This window comes from Chrysochloris asiatica, unplaced genomic scaffold, assembly GCF_000296735.1.
Source record: "Chrysochloris asiatica unplaced genomic scaffold, ChrAsi1.0 scaffold00444, whole genome shotgun sequence".
Taxonomy (NCBI): domain Eukaryota; kingdom Metazoa; phylum Chordata; class Mammalia; order Afrosoricida; family Chrysochloridae; genus Chrysochloris; species Chrysochloris asiatica.
Genome location: NW_006408962.1, coordinates 918797 through 932848, shown reverse-complemented (window position 1 = coordinate 932848; position 14052 = coordinate 918797). Strand labels below are relative to the sequence as shown.

Genomic DNA, 14052 nt, shown 5'->3' with positions numbered 1-14052 from the left:
TTTCCGGTTGTCCTTTCCTTTCCCTTCCTGCCTTTTGAGCTTTATCCTGGGCAAATGCTGCCCTTTTGATCTTATATGGTTAGTTATTCTAAGGAGTACATACCTCCATGGTGTTTATTGTTTGGCTGATAGTTAAACAGTGTTGTTGTTAGGTGCCATCAAGTAGGTACCCACTCATAGTGACCTTATGAACAACAGAATGAAATGTTGCCCCACCCTGTACCAATCTCAAAGTCTTTGCTGTGCTTGATCGCATTGCTTCTGCCTCTGTGCCTGTCCATCTGGTTGGGGATCTTCTTTTTGGTGACCACCTATTTTACCAAGCATAATGACCTTCTTCAGGGACTGTTCCCTCGTGATACTATGTCCGAAGTAAGAGAGATGAAGTCACCATCCTGGCTTCTAAGGATGTACTTCTTCCAACACAGATTTGTTTATTCTGGCATTCCATGGTATTTTTAATTTCTTCCATCACCATAACTCAAATGCATCTATTCTTTTTTTTTTCTTTTTAAAACTTTTATTGTGAATTGAGTGATAGTTTACATGGAAGAACATTGGTTTTGCACTCAACCTATCGAATTTTGTTTCATTGCAATGATTGCAATCCCCTCCATGCATCATCATTTAAAAGTATTTGCTTTTATTCCCTCTGTTTTATTATTTTTTTATTTACACAAAAACACACAGGAATAAATATAATTGTTTAAACAACCAAACGGCACATTCTTCAAGCCAGTCTACTGGCCACCATCACACAGCCTTTCTCTTTCCATGAGTCTAGATTTCTCAGCTGCTCAGATTCTCCATGCCATCACGTCTGCCTCCATATCTGGTGCCGCTGCTTCTCTGGTTAGGGTCCCAAGTTCCTCTTATGCTCTTCTATCTGGATGGTCCTAGGGTCCTCTATTTCTGGAATATAAGATTAACTACTCCCCCCTTTTTGTTACACAACTTCTACCTTTACAGTTGTGACAATCACAAGTAGTCATGATAACAGTTACTCACTATTGAATCAAGAGAGTCCTATCTCCAACTCCTGTTACCAGACCCATATAGACAAGATGAAAACTATTTAGTGGGGATTCTACCTTCCCCCACACACTCTGAAACTAAACTCCCTCTTGAAAACTTGTAAGCCAGCCACTTCCTGCCTTTATTAACTCTCCCTTCCCCCCGAGTTTTAGGTAGCCAGTATCTTAAGTTGCCTGTCCCTGTCAACCCTATGTACCGAAGGGGTATGTTTGATCCTTGATGTGAAGACTCCTTCTCTCTCAGTTTGTATTTTGAGCTACTACATCCATAAGTACAGGCCAAATTCATCAAATTGTAGCAATTTACACTTGCTTCCTTTATCAAATTTCTTTATTTTCTTCTAGTTGAGCTCTGTTATCATGCCATTGAAGCTAGGTCAAATAGGTACTATCTGCAAGTTTGGGTGTTCTTGTGCGTCTCCCCCCGCTTCATATCAGTGGGATGCTTCACTCTCAGCTGTAGCCCTCCATGGCTAGGTCAGTGCCCATGGGCTCAGGAGCTCCCAAGGCTCCCCAAACTTCAGATCAACCAGCCCTTCCTCTTCTCTCTCTCATCTCAAAGTCGACAGGAGTCTATGGAATGTGGTCGAACTCAGCCCACATCTTCATTACTGCCTTTTCCCCAATTCTGCTCACGTGTAGACCAACATGGTGGCCAGTGAGCTGGGGCAGGCGCACCCAAGTCATCAGACTAACATCTTTGCTCTTGAACACTTTATTAAGAGGTCTTGTGCAACAGATTTGCCTAATGAAATAAGTTGTTTGATTTCTTGACAGCTGCTTCCATGAGTGTTTATGGTTGATCTGAGCAAAATGAAGTCTCTGGCAACTTCACTCTTTTCTCCATTTATCTTGAATTTATTTATTGGTCCATTTGTGAGCATTTTCATTTTCTTTATATTTAGAAACCCATATTGAAGACTGTGGTCTTTGATCTTCATCAGTAAGTATTTCAAGTTAGACATGGGAGTGAGTTAAAGGGTATTTATGGACCAGAGTCTCAAGGCTTCCACCATTCTCTATCAGACCAGTTGTTGTTAAGTGCCTTTGAGTGGGTCCTGACTCATCGCAACCCTGTATAGTGTTTCTGAGGCAGTAAATTGTTGCGGGAGCAGGAAGCCTCATCTTTCTTCTTCGGAGTGGCTGTTGGTCTCTAACTGCTGGCCTTGTGGTTCATAGTCCAGTGCTGATCCTACAGAACCACCATGTTCCCAATCAGACCAGTAAGCTTGGTCTTTTTTTAAAAAAATTTTGATTTTTTTCCCGTATTTTATTCTCTCACTCTTTCCAGGACCTCCTTACAGAGCCATCCGCCTGTATTGATAGCTGGGCATCATCTACTTAATGGTCTCAGGGTCATGGAAGTTGGGGTTCATGTGATTCACTAAGTCTTTGGAGTTTGTTTCCATATGTGTTTGATTTTTCTCACTTTTCTTTGCTCTAGATGGGAGAGAGCACCTCAGATGGCTGCTCAGTGCCTACACTTTTTTATCTGCCAAGTGTGAGATGTGGTACTAAAGCAATCTAGCAAGCCATGAATGGATAAGAAATTTGGGCTTTTGTTTAGGTAGTGAAGAAGGGCAAAAATCACTGGTTTAGCACAAAAAAGGACTTTGGACTGCTAACCACAAGGTTGGCAGTTTAAACCCACCAGCCACTCCTCAGAAACTCTGTAGAGTGTCGCTATGAGTCAAAATTGACTCTATAGCAGTTAACAACAACAAATCAATATTGATTATAATAAAATACAAATACATAATGAAACACAATAATTTTACCATGCATGTTTCACTTTTAAAAGCTCATGTCTTTCTTTCATTTTCGTTGCAATTTGACTCATTTGTCTTTTTAAATTTATCCCTGTTAGGATTATTTTCAGCATCTGGAGACCTTACTTTTCCATTATGTCTTTGTGTGAAGATATGCTGCTTTGTAACTATCGAAAGTGTCGCATTAAACTCTCTGGTTATGCATGGGTCACCGCCTGCTCTCACATCTTCTGTGATCAGCATGGCAGTGGTGAGTTTAGCCGCTCACCAGCTATCTGCCCTGCTTGCAACAGTACCCTTTCTGGAAAGCTAGATATTGTCCGCACAGAACTCAGCCCATCAGAGGAATATAAAGCCATGGTGTTGGCAGGACTGCGACCAGAGATTGTGTTGGACATTAGCTCTCGAGCCCTGGCCTTCTGGACATATCAAGTAAGTACTTAGGTTAGTTTCTCTGGAGAGTATACCTTGAGGCTAAAGTGGGAGCTTCTAGTGTTTTTCCTTCACTGTTTTATGAATACATGAAAAGCTTTCTGTTTAATAAATTGTTTCCCTTTTTCACAAGTAATACATATGTTTGTTGTTGAAAATTCAAAAGGAAGAAAAATTTAAAGATACCTATAGTTCCATTACTTAGAGATAATCATGCTACTATTTCTGTTTGTATGTTACTAGACTTTTTCTGTGTATGAATATATATATATAGTTGTTAAGTGCCGTCGAGTAGGATGCCATAGAGTCAGTTCCGACCCATAGCGACCCTGAACAGGGTTTCCAAGGCTGTTAACCTCAAGGTCAGCAGTTCGAAACTACCAGCAGTTCCCTGGGAGACAGATGAGGCTTTCTGCTCCCATAAAGATTCACAGCCACGGAAACCCTGTGCAGGGTCGCTGTGAGTTGGAACCAACTCCATGGGCACATAACCACCACCACCAACCACGCTACCAGAGCTACCAATTACATATGGGTAATATAAAATCTCATTGCTTTCTAAATTTGTCATCTTTGATCACTTTGTAAGATGAACATTTAAAAGTTTTTTTTGTGTGTGTGTGTTTTATGAATTGTGTTTCAGTCTTGTTTTAATTTCTGTATTTTCTTACTGACTTGTAAGAATCTTCTCTATATAAATAATTCTTTTGTTGTAAGAGATTGCCTTCATTTTTCCATTATCTTTTACTAGTCTTTGTTGTTTTTTTTGGCATATAGAAATTTAAAATGTGTATATATTCAGATATATCAATCACCCTTATTATTTCTGTCTTTATTGTCTTCTTGGAAAATTTTTCCTATGGATAACTTTAGTCATGTCTTTGATATATTATTATATCTTGCTTTTGTACTTTTTTTTGTTTTTGTTTTTAACTTTTTGTTGTGAATTGAGTAAAAGTTTACAGAACAGATCATTAGTCCCACATTGAACAAATTATACACTTCATGCATTTATAATCTTTTTGATGGTTGTATTTGTCATCTATCAAGTAAACATTTTCATTATATTTTTCTGGGTAAAGTGCCCCTCTTGTATGCTCTTACATTCTTTTTTCTTTTTAACTTTTTATTGTGAATTGAATGAAGGTTTACAGAACATATCATCAGTCCTTTATTCAATAAATTATACACTTTGTGTAATTACCATGATTGCAATCCATTCCATGTACCATCGGTTAACAGTATTTACCTCTTTTCATTTTATTTTTCTCAACTCCCTACCCCTACCCACCCTGTAACCATCGTTGTTGTTGAGTGGATTCTGACCCATCGTGACCTTGTATACGGTTTCCGAGGAGCAGCTGGTGAGCTTGAACCATCATAGAATGTTTAATTTAGCAAGGAAATTTCTTAACTTTTTATAACAATGGTCTCATGTAAAATTTGTCCTTTTTAATTGACTACTTTCACTCAGCATAACGTCCTCCAGGTTCATACATGTTGTGAGGTGTTTTGCAGATTTTTCATTATTCTTTAGTGTCACATAATACTCCATTGTGTGTAGCTACCAAAATTTACTTAACCATTTTTCTGTTGAAGGGCATTTAGGCTGTCTCCATCTTATGACTAGTGCTGTAATGAACATGTGTGTGCATAGATCCAGTAGGGCCACAGTTCTTTCTTTCTTTTAAAAACATTTTTTTTATTATGAGTTGAGTGAAGGTTTATAGACAAGATCACCAGTTTTACATTCAACAGATCACATGTTCTTTTTTTAATCTCAGTGATTTACCTCCATGTAACAACAGTTATCCTGTATCCTTCTTGTGGTGCCTGTTTCCATTCCATATTCCTTCTCAACTTTGTCCTTAGGTAACTTTTGCCCTTTTGATTTTGAATGATTGACCATTGCATGGTGAGCATACCTTACTAATGTTGTCGTCCCCCTATATACTGTTCTACTGCTTGACTGAAGATTGGGCCATAATAGTGAGTTCCTTTCTAGACTTGAAGAATGATCGAGAGCAATAGTCTTAGTTTCCTCCAGTCTATTTCTGACCAGTAAGCTTGAGTTCTTTTTGTTTTTTTTTTTTAAGTAGTTTTGAGTTTTGTTGTACATTTTCTGCTATTCTATCTGGGACCTTCTAATGTGATCCTTCAGAGCAGTTGATAGTAGTTAGCTGAGACACCACTCTTATTTCTTGAGGATATATACCAAGTAGAGTGATTGCTTGGTATGGTCTTATATCTTATGCTTATTCATACTGTATTGCAACTATCTGCATACTTGTTCATCTCAAGTTAGGAGAGTTCTTTAAGCTGATTTTTTATTCTTGTTCATCATTGGGTCCTTATATTAGCTACCATAATTGCTGATCTTTGTTGTTGTGTATTGTTGAGCTGATTCTGATTCTTCGAAACCCTCTAGGGCAGAGCAGAGCTTTCTCATAGGGTTTCCTAGGCTGTAATCTTCCCAGGGTTGGAATTGAGTCAATGTTGGTGGGTTTGCTTTGGTTTACTGCTGTTTCACAAACTTGAGTGCCTTAAATTTAATAATAGCATACATTTATTATATCCTCATTTCTGTGGATTAGAAGTTCAGACATAGGTTAGCTGGGTCCTCTTGAGAGATCAGGTCCCACAAGGCTGCAATAAAGGTACTGGTTGGGGCTGAAGTCGCATCTGAAGCCCCACTGGAGAAGGACCTGCTTTCAAACTTTTGTAGTCATTGACAGTACTCACTTCCCAGTGAACTGTCGGACTGAAGACCTCAGTTTCTTATTGCTATTAATCAGAGGGCACCTTCAGTTAACTTTCCATGTGGCCCTTCATTCCAATGTGACTGCTTACTTCCTCAAAACCACCAAGAGATAGTGTCCTTTTAAGACAGGTTTTACAATCTTATGTAACACAGTCATGAAGTGACATCCATCACCTGTGCTGTAATCTAGTCACAGGTCCCAACCACACTCAAGGGGAGAGATTACACAAGGGTGTGAGTACCACAAGGCAGGGATAATTACTTGAAAAACAGAATTCTATTTCTTAAAAACCTTTGAAATACATGTCACTTTAAAGGGAAAACAAGTAATTACTTCTTTTTTTTTTGGTGTGGTATAATGGTAATGGTTCAAGAGTATTGCTTCAGAAGGTCTTCCATGCTCTTACTAGCATCCTGTTATTTTCTATAATTATGTATGTACAGCTTCAGTGCTTTTTAAACTGGTTCTAAATGTAAAGCAATAATAGCATCCTAATGTAAGTATCTTTCTCTTTATTTGTGATTGCCTGAGGTTTTATAGGATATAACTTTGTAATCATCACCCTAAAGTTCTTTTTTCTCTTGGGATAGGTACACCAGGAACGTCTCTATCAAGAATACAATTTCAGTAAGGCTGAGGGTCATCTGAAACAGATGGAGAAGATCTATACCCAGCAAATACAGAGCAAGGATGTGGAATTGACCTCTATGAAAGGAGAGGTCACCTCCATGAAGAAAGTGCTAGAAGAATATAAGAAAAAGTTCAGTGACATATCAGAGAAACTTATGGAGCGCAATCGCCAGTATCAAAAACTCCAGGGCCTCTACGATAGCCTTAGGTTACGAAACATCACTATTGCTAACCAAGAAGGCACCCTTGAACCATCCATGATCACACAGTCTGGTGTTTTTGGCTTCCCATTAGGTAAGAAAGAGCATGTGATGGCCAGTGTCTATTCTTAAAATCAGTGATTTTCACATTGTGTTCTGCAGAGTTCCAAGCAGTCAGTGGATCTTCAGGTGCGTAGGTTGTTGTTGGTGGTTTTGTGCCGTGGAGTCGGTTCTGACTCATAGCGACCTTGTACAAGGTTTCCAAGGCTGTAAATCTTTATGGGAGCAGAAAGCCTCATTTTTCTCTTGTGGAACCGTTGGTAGTTTCAAATTGCTGACCCTGAGGTTAATAGCCCAATTCGTAACTACTACGCTACCAGAGCTCCTTAGGATGGTGGTAGGCTCTGGGTTTTTCCTGTATTAACTGGTCCATCATTGTTTTTATCTATTGTATTTGCTTATATTTAAGTTAAATCTTTAATTTGAGCAGAGAGTTAATCTCTTTAAGATAAAAGTTTATAAGTTGCTACTTTAAATAAATCAAATGCTATTTAGTAGCAGTAATAATGGTAATACTATTGTTTTTGTTATGTGTCATGGAATCGGTTCCAACTTATAGTGACCCTGTACAGGGTTTACGAGGCTGTAAATCTTTATGGGAGCAGAAAGCCTCATCTGTCTCCCTTGGAACAGCTGGTAGTTTTGAACTGCTGACCATGAGGTTAGCAGCCCGATTTGTAACCACTACACTACCAGTTATTTATTGATTGCTTACTAAGCGGCAGGAATTGTTATGAATATTCTACATGTATTTATGTAATTTTTAAAAAATCTATGAGGTAGATATTATCATCATTTTGCCTATTTTAAAGATGAGCCAATGAGGCACAGAAAGGTTAAGCAATTTTGTCAAGGTCACAGAGCTATTTTCCTAGTGGTCATGTTTTAGTTTTTTTATGTAGAAATCCTGACTACATAGTACTAAAGTTCTGTTGGTGGTTATGTTGATATATTCTTTTGTTTTATAATTAATTCTTTCACTTATTAAATACTTACCAAATACATTTCGTGTGATAGGCTGCTAGACACAATCTTAATCAATGAGGACATAAAGCTTATCCAGATAGGATTTCTGTCCTCTCGGACCTAGGATGGTACTGGCTGTTTTCTGCCTGTTAGTTGCCTTGGCAGGTACAATGAATCTTGTATCTCTTTCTGACTTCTCTCCTTTATACTACTTTTAATACAATAGAATCCAATGTTTTTGCTATGGTATTAAAAAAAATGGTTTTGACATACAAAAATAAATGCAGCTTCTGCGCTGTAATTTCTTATATACCCATTTATTTGAATATTTATTATAGACCAAGGAGAAGGATTTCGTGGAGGAAGAGCAGAAGACAGGAAAAAAATGAACTTGATGAAATTAGGGTTCTAGAAAAAGTGTGAGGTGATGTGATAAGTAATATCAGACATAAAAATGAAAACAAAAAATATAGTTTAGTTAATCTAAGTGTTATTGTCAGTGGACATTGTTGTTGTTAAGTGCCATCCAGTTGGTTCTGACTCATGGTGACCCTGTATATTGTTTCCACGGAGTGGCTTGTGGGTTTGAACCACTGACCTGTGGTCAGCAGTCCAGTGCTTATCCTACAGTGCTGTACCAGGACTCACTCCAGACCTTGTAAACGATATCATTTATTTTCTTGTCATTGTTCACATTTGTTTTGATTTCTTTCATATTCACCAACTGTTTTTGTGTGCATACCTGCCTTTTAACCTCTTGTTACCAATGTTAACTTGAAGCATATATAGTCACTAATCTTTTATTACCTATTCCCATTAAAACATGTAGAAGCAAACGAATGGACTCAGTGGAATTAATTACATGCTTATCTAATCAGATCTATTCTCTGATTTTTCTTATGCCAGTGAATTGATCTTGAATCATGAATATGTTCCAATTTTTCATAGCATATATTTTCTCTAGTGCTTATTACAATTAAAAAAAATATTACTGTAAAGAACGTGGGACAAAAGAATTTATGTATCTATATGTTATTTTGTCATATATATGCCTATATATGTTCTTTTGTCCCATGCACACACACACACTAGGGTAAGTCAAAAGTATTGCTATAAAATCAAAAAACTTACTAAACAAAAATATTAAAGTTTGTAGGTATTATTTCTCAACATACCATCTATATAGGTCTACATACTTCTGAAGGTAATATTTTCATCTAACCCTTCCTTGAAGAAAGCTGAACTCTTTAATTTACACCATGTCAAAACTGTATCATCAGGGGAATCAAATTGTGTTCCTTTCAATTGTTCCTTGAGTTTGGGAAATAAAAAGAAGTCTAAAGGGACAAGATAGGGGTTGGGTGGATGGAGTAAAGTTTCCCAGTGAAACTCTCCTACGACAACCCTTGCTACCCTTGAAAAATGAGCAAGTGCATTCTAGTGATGGAAAAAGATTCCTTGGTACAACTTTCCTCATCTTTTCCTCACCAATGCAGTTTTCTATTTTCTAAAAATGTCATAATAATCCCCCATGATCCTCCTGTATTCTTCAACAAGATCTATTGAGATTGTCCAAATCTGCCAAACCTGTCAAGATTGGGAAGAACTGTCTTGATAGAACATTCTGAGCTGACCTCTCTGCCTTGAACTGAACTAGCCCAGCAGATCCCCTTGAAAGCCACTGTTTTGATTGAACCATTTTTTAGTAGGTACCCTAATAAAATGAAGACACTTGTATTACTGAGAGAATTTATCTGCTGTCATCCACTGATTACAGAGTCATGTTTGAACACATTTGTTTGGAATAAATCCTTGTATATATGAACTGGAGCCCTAGTATCAGTAATTTTTTTTTACTTATTCTCATACAAAGGGACTTAAAAAAGTTTGTGGGAAAATTCCAGTATCTTTTTTTTTTGAAGATCAAAGACCTCTTTTATTTAATTTTTGTTAAACTTTTTATTGTAAATTGAGTGAAGCTTTACAGAGTAGATTAGTGGTTTTACATTCACCAAATCATATGCTTTGCTTCATTGCAGTGATCACAATCCTGTCCATGTACCATCAGTTAATAGTATTTATCTCTATTCACATTATTATTTTTTCTTTTAAGTTTTTACTGTGAGTTGAGTGATCGTTTACATGGGAGAACATCAGTTTTACACTCATCGTTTCATTGCAATGATTATAGTCTCTGTACATCATTATTCAACAGTATTTGTTTCTGTTCCCTTTGTTTTTTAAATTTTTGGATGGGGGGCAATGTACATGAAAACAGGAATATATAATCATTTAAACAACCAAGGGGTACATTCTGCAAGCCTGCCTCCTGGCCACCAGCACCTGGCCGCCAGAACACAGCCTTTCTCTATCCTTGAGTCTAGAGCCCTCAGCTGCTCTATTTCTCCATGCCCTCATCTCTGTCTCCATCTCTGGTATTGCTGCTTCTCTTAGGGTCTCACATTCCACTCATGCTCTTCTCCCTTGAGAAATTCCAGTATCTTTTAATTCCACTTTTTCATGATGTTTGTGAAACCCTCTTGAACATACATACATAGGCACATGCATGCACACACACACACACACATATGAGGGGGGCTTCAGAAAGTTTGTGGAATAATGGAATTGAAAGATAATGGATTTTGTCCATGAATTTAATTGCTTATATAAATAAGATGCTTCCTTTGCAATAGATTAAATAGTTAGCAAATGAATAAAATTATGATATTATAAATTCTAGCTCTACTAAAAACATATTTCAGTGTGTCAAATTACTTTTGGTGATGAGGTCATGGCTATCATCGGAAACTGCATCACAGAAGATGGTATAGTGTATACTTTACTTCAGGGAAAAGATGGGGCAAAAGTCTTTTTCTTTATACAACATTAGAGCTAACATAACAACAGCAATGACTGTAAAGATGATCCAAGACTGGAAAGAGTTTGATTTTGTTGTATATAGGGTCATCATGAGTCACAACCAACTCAGTGGCACTTAACAGGTTTTTATATTTTATCCATAACTCTCATGTGAGTCTAGTTCTGTTAAAAATATTCATTGAGTGATTTTTTTCCCCCCTGTTCCTAAAGATCTGTAAGGAAAATGATACTTAACTTCTTCCCTTTTTTTTTTCCTCCCAGGAAGCCATTCCAAGTTTCCTCTGGACAACACACCAATTCGAAATCACGGTGGTGGAGATGGAGATTTTCATTTCAAACCATTTTTTGTGGGTTCTCCCACAGCACCTGAACCCAGCAACAGCTTTTTTAATTTTGCGTCTCCAAGTTATGAACAACTAGAGAAACAGCAAGTTTCTAGTAGAGCCTTCAAAGTAAAGAGAGTTTAGCTCACTTTACCGAGTGCTTGTATATCCATGTTCAGTAATTTCATTTAGCTGTAATCGTTATTCTAGATTGAGGTTGCCAACCTCACGGTGCTATTAAGTCTTTGAAGGTTTAACAGTTTCAGCTACAGGAAACTCATTGGTAGTGTGGAGTAGTTTTTTTTTGTCTGTTATTATTATTTAAACCATGATCATATTTCATTGTAAACTGTTGAGTTTTCACAAGTAGTCATGGCACAGGTTGTCTTATTGAGTGTTTGATAGATAACTTTCTGACTAGACTGTTGCTGACAGAGCTGTGTTATTTATGCATGTGTATATAAGTTATATGTCGATATGTGATTTTGGTTCTGATATTTTATGTGTATATAAACACACACAATATGTAAGTGTGTTTATTTACATTTATTTTTTGCTGTATTTGCCAGTATGTTTTTATGAAAATTTTGATCTTGGAGAATTGGGATGAGTCTCTGGCTTATTATTTTAGTTGTATATTTTAGTTTCATTTATTTATATATATCATGTGTTTGCCTTTGTATTAACTTATTTAGAAGTATGCTCATGTGAATGAAAGTACAGTTTGATGCATATGTGTCCAGTTTCTGTTCTTTTAAAAAATAATACATATAGATAAAGTTATTATTTTAGAAAGTTGATTGTTTTGACACTTATTTTAAAATAAAATACTATACCTTTATGTTAGCTCTATTCTTGGGTTTAACTATTTAGGAACACACTATTATAGCAGGAACATTACTGTGTGTTACTGGTCTAAAGAGATTGTTGTTGTAAGTGCCCTTGAGTTGGTTCTGACTCATAATGACCCTGTATAGGGTTTCCAAGGATCAGCTGTTGGGTTTGAACTGCTGACTTTTTGGTTCACTGTCCAGTGCTGATCCTAAAGAGATTATATTAATTTAAAAAATTTTAAAGATTTTTACCATGTCTTCCTTTATAAAATAGTGGGCATTTCTGAATACTATCACAGATAATGTATTTAAAATGTAGAATCAAGAAAGAAATTTAAAGGGTAGTCTTAGTAACTTTTATCTCCCACAAGGTTTGAAAGCATATTGATTGGGAAGGTAGAGTATCTGGGTTTTATTTGTGATTTTTTCCATATAATGATTGTGTGAGTTTGAATTTAAACTTTTGGGCTTTAGTTTTTATCTCTACAAAATGAATGTTTGAATTAGGTTACTCTTAGAGCCTTTTTTAAGGAACCCTGGTAGTGTAGTGGGTTATGAGCTGGGCTGCTAACCATAAGGTCAGCAGTTTGAATCTACCAGTTGCTCTGAGGGAGAAAGATGAGGCTTTTGCTCCTATCAAAATATATAGCCTTGTAAACCCTATGCAAGGTCCACATGAGTTGGAATTGACTTGACTGCACACCACACCACAGGCTTTTAAAATCTTTCATTAGTTCTTACTGCTATGGAGGGAACTACAAGGAAATTATCCTAAATGCCAATTCAATTGTTTTTTCAGGTAATAAAATTATACCAAAATTATTTTAGAAGCTTTTATCTGTAGTCATTGTAGAAAGGAAAATGAATATCCCTGCTTTAGGTAATTGAAGAACAAGCAAGTTTGTATACTTCACTAGGAATACAGAGTATAAAATCACTTCATTTAAAAAATAATTACACCCCAAAGTTAAAACGATGTCAGAGAAGATGAAAAATCTTGACTTAAATGCGTAAAAAGCATTCCTGTCTATTTTATAGCTATTCAGACAGATTTTACATTTTAGCGTTCCCCTTCCTTACATGGTTTGAAGTTTTGTTAGAAACAGCCTCTGAAATTATTTTACATAAATTCCTAATTTTTGCCTTTAACCTTTTCACCTTTTCTTTGTTAAGGTTCATAGAATGAATTTGAAGCACAAAATAGCTATAATTAAAAATAAATAGTAAAGAAAAACTGTCAGGACCATTACTTGGTACTTTAAAAGAAGTTATTTATTGAGTAGTTTAGTTGTTCACATGCTATTTCAAATGGTACAAACCCCCCCTTCCCCCCCCCCCCAAAAAAAAAAAAAAACTCCCTCCCACCCTTGTTCCTCTCCCCTCTGGAAGCAATTACTATTGTCAGCTTCTTGTGTCTCTTTCGAGAGACTCTTTGTAGAAGCAAGTATTTTTTAATTTAAAAATTGTGTTTATTTTTTCAACAGGTAATAGAAGGGGTCTTTAAAAAGTTCAAAGGAAAATAGAATAAAAAGAAAATTGAGTTTTTCCACAATCTTTTTGAAGCCTACTCATATGTACACGTTAAGTTCAAGAGCTAACAAAAGTACATAGTGAAAAGAATTCTCTTCACTCTGTTTCACTCTAAAGGGGTAGTCTTTCTTATGTATTCTTCTAGATAAGTCTGAGTAAGCAAGCATTATTTGTGTACCGAATGATGGCTTTAAAAATAGCATCCGAAGCAGATTTATTAGGATAGTGTATTTAAAACGATAAAGTTCCTCATACCAAAATGTCACTGTGAAATTTGGAAAGAAATTAGCCTACAGTATACCACTAACACATTCCATTCAAACGTTCAAATTCATGCTACAGGCATCCATTTATCTTAACCTGTTTGTTTCTTCAGGTATTATAATCTAGTTATAAATAAGTAGGAAGCTATGAAAAGCACATATGTAATTGAGCTGCTGGCATTTTGTCCAAAATTTGGGAAAGAAACGCATTTATAACTCAAAAGTGATGTATAGATTATCTTCTTTTGAGCTTTAAACATTGGTTCAGAGTAATGAATGTCCATTCTTAAAAACCAGATCCTTTGCTCAGCTTCAGGTAAGCCTCCAGGCCTCTAGATGTCGCTGTGGCTCCGTGGTTGGGTGGACAGAA

At 36.5% G+C, this 14052-nt stretch overlaps 1 protein-coding gene across 1 annotated transcript; it reads left to right on the top strand.

The window, feature by feature from the left end:
* The first annotated feature begins 2938 nt into the window (after window positions 1-2938).
* Window positions 2939-11200, top strand: CCNB1IP1 (cyclin B1 interacting protein 1, E3 ubiquitin protein ligase). The gene is made up of 3 exons (XM_006877144.1): window positions 2939-3235; window positions 6588-6921; window positions 10995-11200. The coding sequence occupies exons 1-3, from the start codon at window positions 2939-2941 to the stop codon at window positions 11198-11200; spliced, it is 837 nt and encodes a 278-aa protein (XP_006877206.1).
* Window positions 11201-14052: the final 2852 nt, after the last annotated feature.